This window comes from Sycon ciliatum, chromosome 12 (genome assembly GCF_964019385.1).
Source record: "Sycon ciliatum chromosome 12, ocSycCili1.1, whole genome shotgun sequence".
NCBI lineage: Eukaryota > Metazoa > Porifera > Calcarea > Leucosolenida > Sycettidae > Sycon > Sycon ciliatum.
In genome coordinates, this window is record NC_088654.1 from 828,967 (window position 1) to 844,120 (window position 15,154).

The window sequence follows — 15,154 nt, forward strand, 5'->3', positions numbered from 1 at the left end:
CACACACACACCCACACACCCCCCCCCCCCACACACACACACATACATGTACATACCCACACCTACACATCAATACACACAGACACACACGCACATGCGCGTGCACACACACACACACAAACACACACACACACACACACACACACACATGTACATTGACAGCCACACATACAATTGCTTTGCAATGTTCTCAGTTCATAGAAGAAACGGGACAGCGGCAGCACGGAACTGACGAGGAACAGAGATGGAGTGAATACTGCTAGGCAGGTTGTTCCAGCATAGCGCACCCTGGAAGGCGAATGTCCCCTTTCCAGAGTTGCTGCGGGCGGGTGGCAGGCAGAGACCCATGCTGGAGTCAAGGCGCGTGGACCGGCCACAAGCTGGCAGCAAGAGAACCTGAAGCTCAGGACTTGCTTTGCCGTAACGGCAGCGCCATGCAAGGAATGCCAGCTTCTGCTTGTACACTTCGGTTACCCGATACAGTGAGAGGCGCTCCAGTAGGTCATGTGCGGATGTCCATGGCGGGCGTCCGAACACTACACGGGCACCACGGTTTTGCAGATATCATGGTGACGTACCCAAATCAGCAAGGTGTTGTCGCATCACTGACTTCTTCTGTGAATGGTATTTCGCGAGTTCGCATCGCACGCGTCCGTCAAAGATCGCGTGGCATCGCGTGTTGCATCGCAAAAAAAGCTTCTGTGAATCCCGCTTAAGTCTGTCCAAAGTCGAAAGATTACAATGCCTAAAGTGGTCAATATAGAACAGTCGATATTGTGGCTATGTGGGTAATATAGGACCAGTCAAGAATCACAAGAATTAGTGGAGGGCGATATAGAAGAGTTATAAATGTACTAGGGGTGAAAGTTGGCACTGAGTTCCCGAGTTCGAGTACTCTGATTTTCTCCGATCGAATATTCGAGTATTCGAGTATTCTTCATCTCCTAACAATTGCACACCAAGGGCCTTAAAATCACATGATACAACCCTGATTGAACCGAGTGGCAGTCATTTTTCTCGGGTATAGTGGTTGGTGGGTCATTTGGGCTCTCTCTACTCGTGAACAAATGTTCACCACACAGTCTGCACATCAATATCTGCCGACTGCTGCTCTGAAACTGCAGATTTCTGTGGTAAATGCATGTACCATGTATGAACGAGTACTCTGATTTATTCCGAGTACGATTATTTTTGAAAAAACCGAGCGAGTACTCGAGTATTCGGTATAATTGTTTCACCCCTAAAATGTACATATAAAGATTGTACTCTAGTCATAACTGACATATATGTACTTACTTGTGTTTCTCTCTTCTTTTCTGCCCGTGCCCCTTTTCTCAACCTGGAAGCTGTTGGCGCAAATGTTACCCGTGATTCACCCGGGATGCCCAGGAGCGGCCCGTTCCTCCTTCCCACCATTTGTATCACCATGGTTACATTTACCTTGGCAATTATGACACTTATCATGTGATCCATGGCAGTGCTGATAGTTGTTTCGGCTTCTCTGCTTTGAATTGAAATTCCTAGCATGATGTTCACGAACTTTTCGTTTCCATTTATTATCCACCCGGTATATTCAATATGTGATCTACAGAGGGTTAATATGCAAAAAAATACATTTGTAAACATGAAGGCCCACCGCCAGCTTTTGATGTAATCACAGTCTCCCTCTCATATGTTTGTGCAGGAAGATTTTGTGATTGAACCACGTAAGAGATTAGTTGAATAGCTGGTTTCCATCAAGTATAATCCTAGTTCTATGTGTATGGTTGTGCTTGCATGTGGATATGAGTATGCATAAATGTGAGTGAGTGAAAATGTGTCTGTTTATGTTTCTTTGTCAGTGTGCATGTGTGTATGTGGGTGTGGTTGGTTTTGCTCGTCTGTCTACGGCTGTCTATGTGTCATATACGTTAGGCCCGGAGCTAAGCCCCGGAACAGTGGTAGACATGAACAGACTCATTGAACTTTCACATCCGGCTATGCAGTGGTGGTCACTGGAGGAGAACCCAGCAATGGAATTACCGTTACGCATGCACACATGCCAAGGCTCACTATCTGACGCACTCTGGCATATACAGACACATGCACAACCTCCAGCGCTCAGGTTTACTCGCATGTTCCAAGGAGATAGCGTACTATTCAAACTCCGACCAAAACACGAGAATGATGAGGGGATGCATGAGGGACAAAAGCCAAAGCTTCCTCCTCGAGGGCATGAGGCAACAAGAGTTATTACGTTGCTCCATAACTTATAACCTTCACGCTAGTGTGCGCATTCACAACGTGATGCAGCTAAACATCGGTTCGGTGCATGTCAGTATCACATCAATCGTTTTTGTTCTTATTGATGCTAACTCTGACTCGAGATTATCCGGCCTTTAATCGTTATCCCAGAAAGTGGTGGGAATCACACAACTGCATTGTAAATAAAAGGAGGTTTGTCAACTGACAACTGCTCTATTTAGTTGCTTTTCACTTTTTAGATGAAAATTATTTTATTAACGATGTTGCAAGATTATCGACGTTTCGGGGCAGTCACCCATCGTCAGAACAATGTACAAGGAGCGAGCCTGGCCTTTTATAACGAAAGCAAGCGAGAGCATATGTATAAAAAACGCACAATAGCCGTATGCAATTGAGTGTCTAAATTTGCACGTACAACCGACAAAGAGCAATGCACTGAAAAAGTGGCTATGCAACAGCTCAGCAGATAAAGCGCAGGAAATGTTTGTACGAAGGTGTATACCACAATCATTCCAGACCCTTAGCAAACAACGGGAACGCTATTTGTTACGGTACTCGTACCTTGATCACCCAAATAGCGTTTAAGCTGCAGCGTAAAACCGTTATGGGGGCTGATTTATCGTTGTGACCGACGGTACGTGTTTTCGCCAAATATTGCAAAGTCCGTGCGCATTTCACCTTGTATCGCGTATATGGTGACAAAAATGGTTGTACCGAGCGAAATCAAGGCTATTCTCTTGGCAACAGCGTACCAAAAATAGCATGCATCTTGCTAAAGGTCGAACCCAAATCACAGTATTTTCCCCCTAACGATAATACCGTTAGAACATCACGTTTTTTTGTTTTGCTAAGGGTGTCTATAGCGTGTACAATCCTGTAGAAACACAGCAAGATTTAGCAGTTTCACTGTGAGGGTGCTAGCGCCTTCAATGGCCATCCGAATGAGATATTGATCTCTGGACAACACTCTCGAAACTCTATGGACTCCCTAATTTTCCTTCTGTTCATTACTGTCTCCACGGCCAGTACTTGGGCCTCAATGAAAATCACATCTGGGGCATCACACATGCAAACCAGAGGAGCATGAGAGGCAGGGGCTGAGCGGTCTTCCCCGCCTGCGCTTTATCTGCTGAGCTGTTGCATACCCACTTTTTCAGCGCTTTTCTCCTTGTCGGTGTCATGCAAATACAGACACTCAATTGCATACTGCTATTGTGTGTGTTTTTTACATACGCTCTCGCTTGCTTTCGTTATAAAAGGCCAAGTTCGCTCCTTGTACATTGTTCTGGCGATGTGTGACTGGCCTGAAAAATCAATAATTTTCAAACATCATTCATAAAAGAATTGTCATCTATTAAAAGAGTGAATACCAACTAAATAGAGCAGTTGTCAGTTGCCCAACCCCCTTTTTATTCATTTTTAATCGTTAGTGTTGGACAAACCGCTTACTGTAAAACAAGTACTTTTAGGTGCATTAAAATAGTTATTAATGTAATAATTGTGGAAGAGAAAAAGACATATGGATACGAGTTAAGAGTAACTCTCCATCACTGTAACATGATACTATATACAGTCAGAAAGTGTCTTTTTCTCTTCCACATTTATTTATGGCTCAACATCCGAGTTTCAAATGTAATAATTAAATGAAGAAAAGGGAAGAAACACATGAGAACGAGTTATGCAGCAACTATCCACGACCCCCCCCCCCGAGTAATAGTTAAAATTAATGTACCGTATTTTCCGGGGTATAAGCCGCACCGGGGTATAAGCCGCACCCCCCTTTTTGAGGCAAAATATTGACTTAAAGTTGGTATTCGGAGTATAAGCCGCACCCACAAACCAAGATTTTTCACACTCATTGACAAATGGCCTTTCTACAAATTTATTATGGTTATGGAGCTAAATACCATGTTAGATCAGATTATGAAAAATAGAGTCCCCGTATACGCGTACTGTATGGTGTAGCCCGCGCACTAAAACTAGTAAAAGTGCCGGGATAGCAACACAGGCGCGAAGCTGAGTCGAATGACATGTCACATGACGTCAGCATGCATACTGATGTATGCTTGCTATGCATTCATTCGCGCAAGCATATTCGGTGTATAAGCCGCAGGGGCGATTTTGGTCCGATTTTTAGCGGAAAAAAGTGCGGCTTATACCCCGGAAAATACGGTAATGTAGAATTAGATGACCAGTGTTCCCTTCACACACAGTGCACATTCTAGTGCCGTTAGGTGTAAGTTTAATATAGCTGCCTGGTTTCTCTACCGGAATCACCGAAAATTACATGTTTTCCAGTAACTTGTAAACATAATGGTCCCTGTTTTGAAACCTTAAGGGAGCATGTCTGAGAAAACAAGAATATTTGTGCAAGTTGATATCTCCAATTTCGCCCAAAGTTTAGGTAAGATTGCTTTGGGGTGTAGATCGACTGTGCAAATCCCGCGGAAAATATTCTGAAGGGAACCTTGAAATTGGGAAACACATCAAAAATGGCCGAAAAATCACATGATTCATGGGACTACAAACGTGCGACGCCACAACGTACAAGAATAAGCTACGAACAAATCTTCATCAAGCCAACATTGCCTGACCTTAGAAGATTTCTTCGGGCAGCACCGCTTAGCCACGCCAGCATCCCAGAAGACGAGGGCCATCATCTCTTGATGCAACAAATGGTCGTTTTGAAAATAGCCATATTACAAGCGCTGATATTATTATTATTATTATAGACAACACCTCATGGCATGAGAAGAAAATCAGCCAGTACGGGAGATGTGGGTGTTAACCAACCATGGTGAATAAAAGAAGAAAAGTAATGGTCAAGACGGAGAAGCATGGGAGGGACAGGTGATGGTGAATCTAGTGAGCAGATTTAAATGCGTCCAGGGTACTGGCATTGCGCGTAGTAGCGGGCAGCGCAAGCCAAGCAGAGTAAGCAACAAAGAGTGGAGAGCGTACAAGGGAGGACGTTTTAGCCAAGGGGAGGGCAACAGAGCATCTTGTCTGGGAGCCATCTGTGATTCGGAACCAGTTATACACGTTAAGATGAGGAGGGTGTAGAGCTAATTTAAATTTGTGAGCAAAAGTGCAAATTAATTTTTGACGGTGGGTCGACAGTGGGCAAGCATTTGCAAGGACATACAGGGAAGCAGAAGAGTAGAGAGGGGGTAGACTAAACAGGATACGAAGAAGTTTTCTATGGTGGATTTCGAGACGCTCAGCGAGAACCGAGGACAAGCCACACCAGCTAACAGCAGCGTACATGAAAAGAGGCAGGATGTACAGTTTGTAAAACAAAATTTTACATTTGAAAGGAAGATGGAAACAATGGGGACGTATAACACCTAGGGCAGAGCTTGAACGGCTGCAAAGAGCATCAATATGGAAAGACCAAGAGAGACGATCATCAAGCATTATTCCCAGGTGCTTATGGTTGGAAACAACCTTTATGGGTTCTGGGAAATCAGGATGGTGTAAAAGTGACATGAATGAGATTGGGGGAAGGAACATTATTTCGGTTTTAGTCAGGTTGGGTCTAAGTCGCCATGTTTGCATCCAGCGTAGGACACTGCATATCTGAGCCGACACTCGAGGTACAAGAGCCGCTGATGACGAGGATGCTGACAGTAGGGTTGTATCATCAGCAAATAACGAGACACCTGGGTCTATAGAGGGTAAATCATTTACGTATGCTACGAACAAAAGAGGTCCAAGTATGGAGCCTTGGGGAACTCCAGAAGACACTGGTAGAGGATCAGAGTTGATGGAGAGGGCAGAAACAAACTGGGATCGGCTACTCAGATAGGACTCCAGCCAGGACAGAGCAGGGCCAGACACACCAAAGACAATATGTAGCTTGGCAAGGAGGCCACGATGCCAGACAGTATCAAAGGCCTTTGCCAAGTCAAAGAAACAGAGAGCAATATGGTGTCGAGCATCACGAAGGGTGGCAATGTCTTGTACTAGACGAGCTAGTTGGTCAGAGGTTGAGTCGTTGCGCCGAAAGCCAGATTGGGAAGGGCTAAGGCATGGTGAAATGTGGCAATACAACTGGTCGTAAAATACCTTTTCACATACTTTTGAAAGGGAGCAGAGAAGAGATATTGGACGATAGTTTGAGGCTTGTGATCGGGAGCCTTTACACTTGTAGATGGGCGTGACCTTAGCGATCTTCCAACGATCAGGAAATACGCCGGAGGAGTAGGAAAGGTTGAATATAAGGCACAGTGGGTACGCCAGAGATGGAGCCAGAAATTTGAGAACTTCATTTGGTAGGGCATCAGGACCAGGGCTTTTGTTGCTTTTTAGTCTTTTTAGGTAGCTGCGAACAGATGATGTGGTGGTATGTATAGAGCGCAGATCAGAAGGCACAGTCGCAGAACGTTGCAGAGGTGGTATTGGAGAGGAATGGTCGTCTGGAATACCAGCTGATGTGAATTGCGTATTGAGAGTATTAGCTATAGACTTGGGGTCAGTCACCATCGAACCATTGGAAGCTAATAACGGTGGTATGTCTTGACGTGTACTAGTTGTCCTTTGAGTGCGAACAAAGGTATACAGGTTAGGCCTGGAAGAGGGGTGAGATAGGGTGGTAGTGAGCGAACGTAAATATGCTCGATACTTAGAACGTGACAATGACTTCACCAGATTGCGCTGTTTTTTGTATAAAGAAATATTAGCATAGGTGGAGTACTTCTTACTTAAGCTGTAGTAGTCGTATTTGAGTTTAATTGCACCTTGGAGATCTTTGTCGAGCCAAGGGATCTTGGGGTCACGGCTGGACTGACGAGGGTGGTGGCTGCCATGTTTGGGTGTAGCGGGTCTTGCTCCGTATTGTGGCACATAGAAGGAGAGCACGTCATCAAGAACTGTGGTGAACTTCTCCACAGCTTCATCAACAGTAGTGGAGGTGAATAAAAGATGCCAGTCACAGGCAAAAAGTGCAGAGTTGATGATTGACCAAGTGGAGGGTGTAACCTTGCGGAAGGCATGTCGCGGAGGGGTAGGAGTCTGAGAGCAGTTGTAAGAGGTGTTAGCAGTGGCAATGTTGTAGGCTAGCGTTGTAATGACTTGCAAATGATCCGATGCAGCAAGCGGGGCAGCATCGTCAACAGAACGTACAGAGAGGGGGCGGTTCGTAGCCAGCAAGTCCAGACAGGACAGTCTTCCATTCGGAGCGACACGGGTGGGGAAATTGACAAGCTGCTGGAGGCCAAAGCTAGAGAACACGTGTGATAGCTCCGTACCAGCACGCGATGTGGTGTCACCACTCCACCAGTCAGAATTGTGGGCATTGTAGTCACCGGTAAGAAAAACATCAAATAAAGAGAGGTCCAAGGAACACAGCGTGTCGGTAAGTGTGTCGCAAAAGGAGGTGATATCAAGAAGGGATTGTGAAGGGGGGCGGTAATGACAGCAAATGAGTAGCGGATTGGCCCGGAGACCTGCCGGTGCACCAAGCTCAAGCCATACGGCCTCGCTTTGGGGAGAATCAAGGTCATGGCGACGGGTGCAATGTGGAAATGTCCCATCACGTATGAGAATGGCCACGCCACCATAGCCACGTAGGTTTGATCTCAGGTTCTTATGTGTAGATCTGTCTTTACGGAAGCATGTGTAGCCTGGAACACTGAATAAAAGTGACGGGCTTAGCCAGGTTTCTGTTAAACATATTATGGTGGGCTTGTTGGCATCACATATTGCGTACAATTCCGGAAGTTTGTTTGTTACAGAGCGGCAGTTGATAGTTACAATGTTAATAGAATGTGCGTGGTCCGGGAAAAACGGGAAAGCATGAGCGCTCAACGGGGTGAAGACCGACATTAGTTTGTGGTAGGGGGCGTCGTGGAGCTGCTGTTGATTAGGAGTTTTAGTAGTTTGTCGTCCAGAATCAGGAAGGAATGGTGGTGCAAGTGGAATATGACCACTAGATATAGAAGAATATGTAACGCAATGAGGGGAAGGGTGTGATGAACTTGCGTGGGGCACAAAGGGTTGGGCAAGAGGATTTAGCTGTTGGCTAGGTGACCGAGGACCCATCACTTGCTAGCGGAGTCGGCATAGCGCCATTTGCGGACGGTGTGCGCAATGGTGTCGGGCCAGAATTCCTTGTCAAGCAGCGTTTGCTCAAACTCTTCCGCGACAGAAACGCGTGCATAGCAGGTACCAAAGTATTGGGTTTCGGCAATTGTGCATGCGTATACATCAACGCCCCTATCAGCGCACCAGGTGACAATGGACTGTGCCTTACTTCCAGGGCTAACATTCCCGACAAAGAAGGCACATCGCTTGGGAAGATGTGTGCCAGTGAGTGTGTTGGGGTTGGGGTTTTCTGTGGCCATTTTTCTGTAGACAGACACAACTTTGGATTTTGTTGCCCGGGCAATGGGATCGCTGTGGGCCGCTGATTTATTGCTCCTTCGCCGCTGTTCTTGCCAGTTGTTCTGATGGGGATCGCCTTCTGTGCTCCCAGCAGCACCCTGAGTACATGTGGGCTGTACTGGTGCACCACCGGCGCCTGCTGTTGTAAGTGCGCCCCCAGTTGTTGCATTTCTACCAGTGTGTACGGGTATGTTCCTGCGTTCCATGTGGTTGGTGTTAGGTACGGTGGCCCTGCTAGTGCTAGTTGACCTGCTGTGTAGAGTGCGTGCATCCTCTTCTGGCTGTGTGCTATTCGTACTCACTGTACGAGTACAACGGGATTGCATGTCTGGAGTGTCGCAGTGTACGGGCTTGGATGAACCATTGTACTGCTGCTGGTGAAGCTGTTGCACTTCCCCCTTCAGCTCCGAAATTTCCAGCTTCAAGGACAAAATTATGCTATCCCTGTCCTCCCTCATGGAGGCAATCTCCCCCGCCAAGGCCTGGATAGTGTTAGCAAGGCTATCTAGCTTAGAGTCATTAATCCACGACGTACCGGTGTCAGTGACGGGCTTCCCTCCAACGCCGTGCTTCCGCAGTGCCTGCACCAGCTCTGGCCGGGCGAGGCTCGAAGGGGAGTCCAGGGACTTGCGTTCAGCGATGGCGATTAGTTCCTGGTACCCGATCAGGGCAAGATCAAGGTTCTGGTCCAGGGACATTCTTAGTTTCAGCAAGGACAAAGGTAGAAGGGTAAAACTGCTGCGGGGGGCTCCCGGAAAGCTGTTCCGAGGAGCACCAAAAACGTCAACCACCCCCTGAGATTTAAAAATATTGATAAAACAGCTAGCTACGTGTACGTCCGCAATAGAGAAAATATGCAGTGAACAATTTGCCTATGTGAAAGACAAATCCGCCACAGACCAGCTGGTTATTCTAACGCAATATATGGCATGCTACATTGACAAGAAGGCAAATTTCGATTTAGTCTCCCTCGACTTCTGCAAAGCCTTCGACAGAGTAAACCACTCCACTCTCCTTGATCAGATCGGTAGGTTCTCAGACCCCAAAGTCACTGCATGGATACGGAGCTACTTGCAGGACAGACAGATAGCGGTACAAGTTGGGTCATGCACATCGTTACCGAAGATCACCAACTGTGGTGTGCCGCAGGGCTCACATTTATCACCTCTCTTGTTCTTAATCTACATTAATGACCTACCTACCAACATACTGTAATTCAACAAATTTTCGCCGGTGGAAAACTTTCGCCGATCTCCAAAAAACAATTTTCGCCGCCACTAAACGTTCGCCATGCGCGTGCAAGGGTCCAAAAAAAGTGATCGATGTTTCATGCACGAATGTAGTACAAAAGGTACGTGTAAAACAACAGATTTTCGCAGGCGATTTAATTTCGCTGATTGGCATTGACCGGCGAAATCAGCGAAATTAAATCGCCAGCGAAAATTCGTTGATTTACAGTAATGCATTCCCATACCTTCCGGCTTGCGGATGATGTGACTTTTCTCCACCCATACGAACACACTCCGTCCAGCCCAGCACTGCAAGCCGATATACAAGCGTGCCAAACCTGGGTTCGAGCTAGAGGAGGCGAGTTTTCCCAATCGAAAACCTCTGTCATCAGCTATTCCTACAAGTCGGTATCGCCGTCCACAGCTGCAGCATACCAAATAGACGGGGCTCCTCTCAACGGTACCGATGTGCTGAAACATCTGGGAATTCGCTTCACCGCTAATCTGAACTTCCACCAGCATTACATAGATATGAGTGGGAAATTCAAACAGAGCATTACGTTGCTATGTTACATGGCCCAGCGCCTTATTCCCAAAGCCATGATGCTCCTTTACAAGAACTACGTTCAAACCGTTATAGAGTATGGTGTTGTGGTGTGGGCGTACCGGCTACCTGCTTCTGATTTGTGTGAGCTAGACAAACTCCAAGCAAGATTCGTCAGGTCCTACTTGCGACGGCGTAAGTTTCGATTTGCCATCGACACGCCAAAGCTCTGAACGCATTCGCCAAACTAGAATCACTGCAGTACCGTAGACAATTCATTAGCCTACAGTCCATTTCAAAACTATAGACGCGTACCTAGGCAAAAACCGTTATGCCAGCATCTATGCCACATAAAATCTGTGATCACTTTGTGCATAATTTTTTCCAAATTGGGCGTCTGTTATCCAATCCTTTAGAAACTATATGAGAGTAATTGTGGAGCGATCCTGAGCAATATTCCGAAAACTATTCTCAAAAAGTTCCAGCCAAATTTGAAATATTTCAAAAACTCTACGCGTCTATAGTTTTGCAATGCACTGTAGTTACATTGCACAAGTTTATTTTCAAATACCGGAACACCTTGGCTCAGTTTAGTTTTAAGATTTCCCGTAGTGAGAGACGCCCCAACAAAATTATACTCCCCAAAGCCTTGACAACATCCAAATCACTATTTTTATTCAAAACCTCCCTTTTATGGAATTGCCTCCCACCCACATTGACTTCGGAATCTTCTGTCCATGTATTCAAGAGAGAGCTGCGCAAACATTCTTGTCAGTATTCAGGTCTACTCGCTGGCATGCCGTTACCCTGTTCATCGTAGCCCCCCCCCCCTTCCCAATCTGTGCTCTCTTGTACCATCATCCTTCCATTCGACCCACCTCACGATAGGCGGTCAGCCTTTGGGTCATCCTAATAAAGTTATTATTATTAATAAGCAAACACTATACATGTACACCAGTAGATAGTAGAACAATTCTTCTAGCACTGAGGACATGTCCCCCATCATCCTTTTGGGGTATGCTTGAAACACACAATTTTGAGTTTTTCCACTCGACCCTTTACCTGCGCAGGAAAGCTCGCCCCTCCGCGACGTCTAGTCAGCAATTTCTACTCCAACACCACTCCCAACGCTGCAGAACAAAGCGTATTGTTGACTCTGACAAGGAAAAGCAGCGGTGATCACTTATCACTCCAAACGGCAAGCTTCTCCTTGCGCCACCACCATTTTTCGGTTCAACAGTTGATGCGAAAGTGACTGAATTTTTGCGTGCAGTTTTTGGATTTTACTGCAAGAGGAATGAAGAAATCACGTGCCCCGCCCCGTGACGTAGAATAATGCTGTCTGGTGCACGACACAATGCACACGATCACGATCGTTCCTGAGGCGCTATTCGGAACGGACCATGATCATGATGATGGAGGAGGTAAGACGCATTGTATGTCGGACAGTCCTGCATGCTTTGCTCAGAAAATGCAGAAACTATTGTTCCAGCACTAGCCCTATTGCAATGGCAAGAATTCATTGAGATATTCCCTCTTCCAGTAAGAACAGGTATTCTATTTTCACACCAACCTCGCTCATCCCGAACATTGTTATAATAGACCCGTGGCTAGTCTGCATGCTGATCCTCGACGTAGATCTGCAACAGCAAGGAATGATCGTGGAGCATGCCATCAAGGTCGCTTGGAGTTGACCAGCGCGCAGCCTTCACTGTTTGCTTGGGGTGTGGCAGCACGCAGATTTCTTATGTCATGAACAACGACGTTAGGCCGATTCCACACTACGCCGAAAGTGGCTTTGCCTTGAAGGCATGAAGTGGCTTATAAAGTGAAGCTGCATTCACACCTGCAAGTGTCGATCACGGGACTTTGCTTTGAAGGTTATAGTTACCCTGGTAACAGAATGGAAGATCACTTTTCCGGCTTGTGTACGAAATAAATAATTCAAAAGCATCTTGTCGAAACTAGTATTTGAAGAAGAAGAAAATAATGTTGTTCACGTAGATCTACTGCTTGTAGATGTAGTTGAGTTTTGTCTCAGTATGAGTGGTCCAGTCCGATCGGCCTCTGGTCGCCGGCGTCGTCGTTTGTACGAGCTAGCTATCGGGTATACGTCCGACATTGATATTCTCCAGACACAACCAAATTATTTTTTTCCTCGGCAGTCAATGGAAATGACAAACAATGTTTTGTTTGATTGCCTCGAGCCTGCATCTGCGTCCTCTTTCTTTGTCGTTCTTCTATTCATGATGTTGAATGAAAACATTTCTGTTGAGCGACGACTGTGGACAGCTCATCCGGAAAATGAACTTGGTTTGGCGGCAGGATTTTGGGAGAAGGAAGTGCTTGGCACCTGGGAGAACACAAAACAGAAGTCCAAGAGATGGTGGAAGGCAGCATGGATTGCGAACTTCAGGATGGAGCAGCGGACATTCTGTTTTATTCTACAGCGATACGGCCATTTGTTTGAGATGCAATCCACTCACCTGCGCCGCACTATTCCCAGTAGCAAACGTCTGGCCATTGCCCTCTACTACTTGTGCCACTCCGAAACGTATAATGAATTGGCTGCATTGTTCCATGTGGGTGTCAGTACTGCTTCGTGCATTGTGCATGATGTTGTGGAAGCTCTTGTTGGAGAGGTCACCAGAGATAGCATATCGTTTCCTCAAGGAAATCAGCTGTCGAAAGTGATGCGCGGATTTGAGCAATTGTCAAATTTACCAATGTGTGGAGGTGCGGTTGATGGTACCTTTGTGAGAATCGTGAAGCCAGAGATTCATGGTGACACTTACTGGTGTTATAAGCAGCACTCTGCCATTATCGTTTTTGCCTGTGTCGACCATCAAGGATGCTTTACATTTGTTGATGTCGGAACTCCCGGTAAACTCGGAGATGCGGCTGTGTACAACAAGAGTGAGCTGAAGACCAAAGTGGAGCAGGGCATCTGGCTGAACAGAGCTGTTTGGAGAGCTGGCAACAAATACATTCGACCATTTTTGATCGGTGATAGTGCTTTCACCTTGAGCCCGTATCTCATGAAAATTCATGCCGGGGACAACTTGACTCCGCAGCAATCAAGTTTCAACTTTGCACAAATCCGGGCGCGCCGTATTGTCGAGTGTGCATTTGGTCGCCTCAAGGGACGGTTCACAGTTGTGTCACATTCCAACTCCAATGACCCAACTTTCATGAGCAAAGCTGTTCTCCTATGCTGCAGTCTCCATAACATCATCGAGCGCAGAAAGAGAGGTTACCTGCCTATTGTCCAGGACTATGCACCTCATCCCCTAGTTCCCATGCAGCACTCTCCAGCTGGGCAAATGCGGGATGCCCTTGGCACCTATCTCCGTAATTTAAACTGAATATCAACCACTACGTTGGCCAAAGAGCTATGGGCTTTGGTATTCATATCTCCTTTCCTCCAACAATGTCTAGCTCACAATCCGTCTTGGTAGCCTGTGTAGTGTGAACTCTATCTCTGAACATTGAATTGCCTGTGTCTCCGGGCTTCTCCTTCCTACTTTCACTAGCGTGATAGTAGTATTGACCTAGTGTGTGTACGTGTACACCAAACCACATCCCGCTTGCCGTGCCATTTACTCATGAATTCCTGCACCGCAACACTTGCACTCTGCGTATCATTAACCCTTCCCCTTCTATGGCACAGACCCTACATTGCATGCGATACTTGGATGCGTGTACTGAGACTACACAAGAGAGAGATTGGAAGCTTTGTTACGACTCTGAGTTTCACGTATTACTACAATCATCAGGCAACTGATGGGTCCAACACGGACAGCCAGAACATAAGGGGGAGCAAGGTGGGAAATTCTGAGGGGTATCATACGCGACGCGTATCATAGCGCAAGAGTCAGGTGCAGGCGTGAAGTTGCCAAGTTTTCAGACTTGGGGCTATGCAGCAGCAGCAGTTCCAGCGTGAATGATATAGAATAGAGCTGGAGACTTATCAAATCACCCACACGCACTCTCTTTGTCATGCATGCACACACACACACACACGCATGCGCGCACACGCACACCATTTGACATTCCTGGTGTACTGAGACTAGCAATACACCGGACATTGAAAGCATAGTACTACGGGATAGAACACGTCACACGTAAAAACAATAGAGTGGCTATAGTACACTGGAAAACAGAGGATAGTTATCCAAACAGTCCAGAGTAGTGTCGCAGAGAACAGAACGGGAAAATTAGAAGCACTGCATCCAAAACACGAACACAGGAGAGAAATTGAAAAAAACACTGTGTCTACATGAAAAAAATTGTGCCAGAAACAGAAGAGTATTGGGACTGGCGACACTGTCCCTCTAGTCCCGTTCAATCATTCTTTTTGTCACGCGACATCATAATTATCTCCAAAGAGCTTGGCTTGGAAAGCCATTTGGCTCTGAATAAGGGCTTGCGTGGTCCTCTGCTGCTGTTCGCTTTGGTTCTGCACCAGGGTATGCATAGCTTCCTGCTGCTGTTGAATTATCGCAGCTGTAAACTCCTGCTGGTTTCGCTGAAGGTCTCTTTGCGTTTCACCAAAGGCCTGGACCATTAGCAACCCTGTTTCCTGGAGGCCCTGTGTGCTCTGGTTCCTCTTCTTCGCTTTCTTTTTCGCTCCAGCTTGTTGGCCCTCTGTAGCAATGTCAGTGGAATCCTCGACATACACTTCCTCATCTCCCAGGTCAACGGAAGCTGCAGCAGATCTCTTGCCATGAGTCCCTGGCACATACGCGTCATC

The 15,154-nt window shown here is 46.5% G+C and overlaps 1 protein-coding gene across 1 annotated transcript; it reads left to right on the forward strand.

Annotated features, from left to right (window-relative positions):
• The first annotated feature begins 12,650 nt into the window (after positions 1-12,650).
• LOC135828698 (uncharacterized) lies at positions 12,651-13,766 on the forward strand. The gene has a single exon (XM_065341121.1). It carries the CDS (start codon positions 12,651-12,653, stop codon positions 13,764-13,766), a length of 1,116 nt encoding a protein of 371 aa, XP_065197193.1.
• Positions 13,767-15,154: the final 1,388 nt, after the last annotated feature.

Bases quoted from the DNA above. Each gene is read 5' to 3' on its own strand.
- LOC135828698 (XM_065341121.1), top strand. From the start codon at position 12,651: ATGTTGAATGAAAACATTTCTGTTGAGCGACGACTGTGGACAGCTCAT.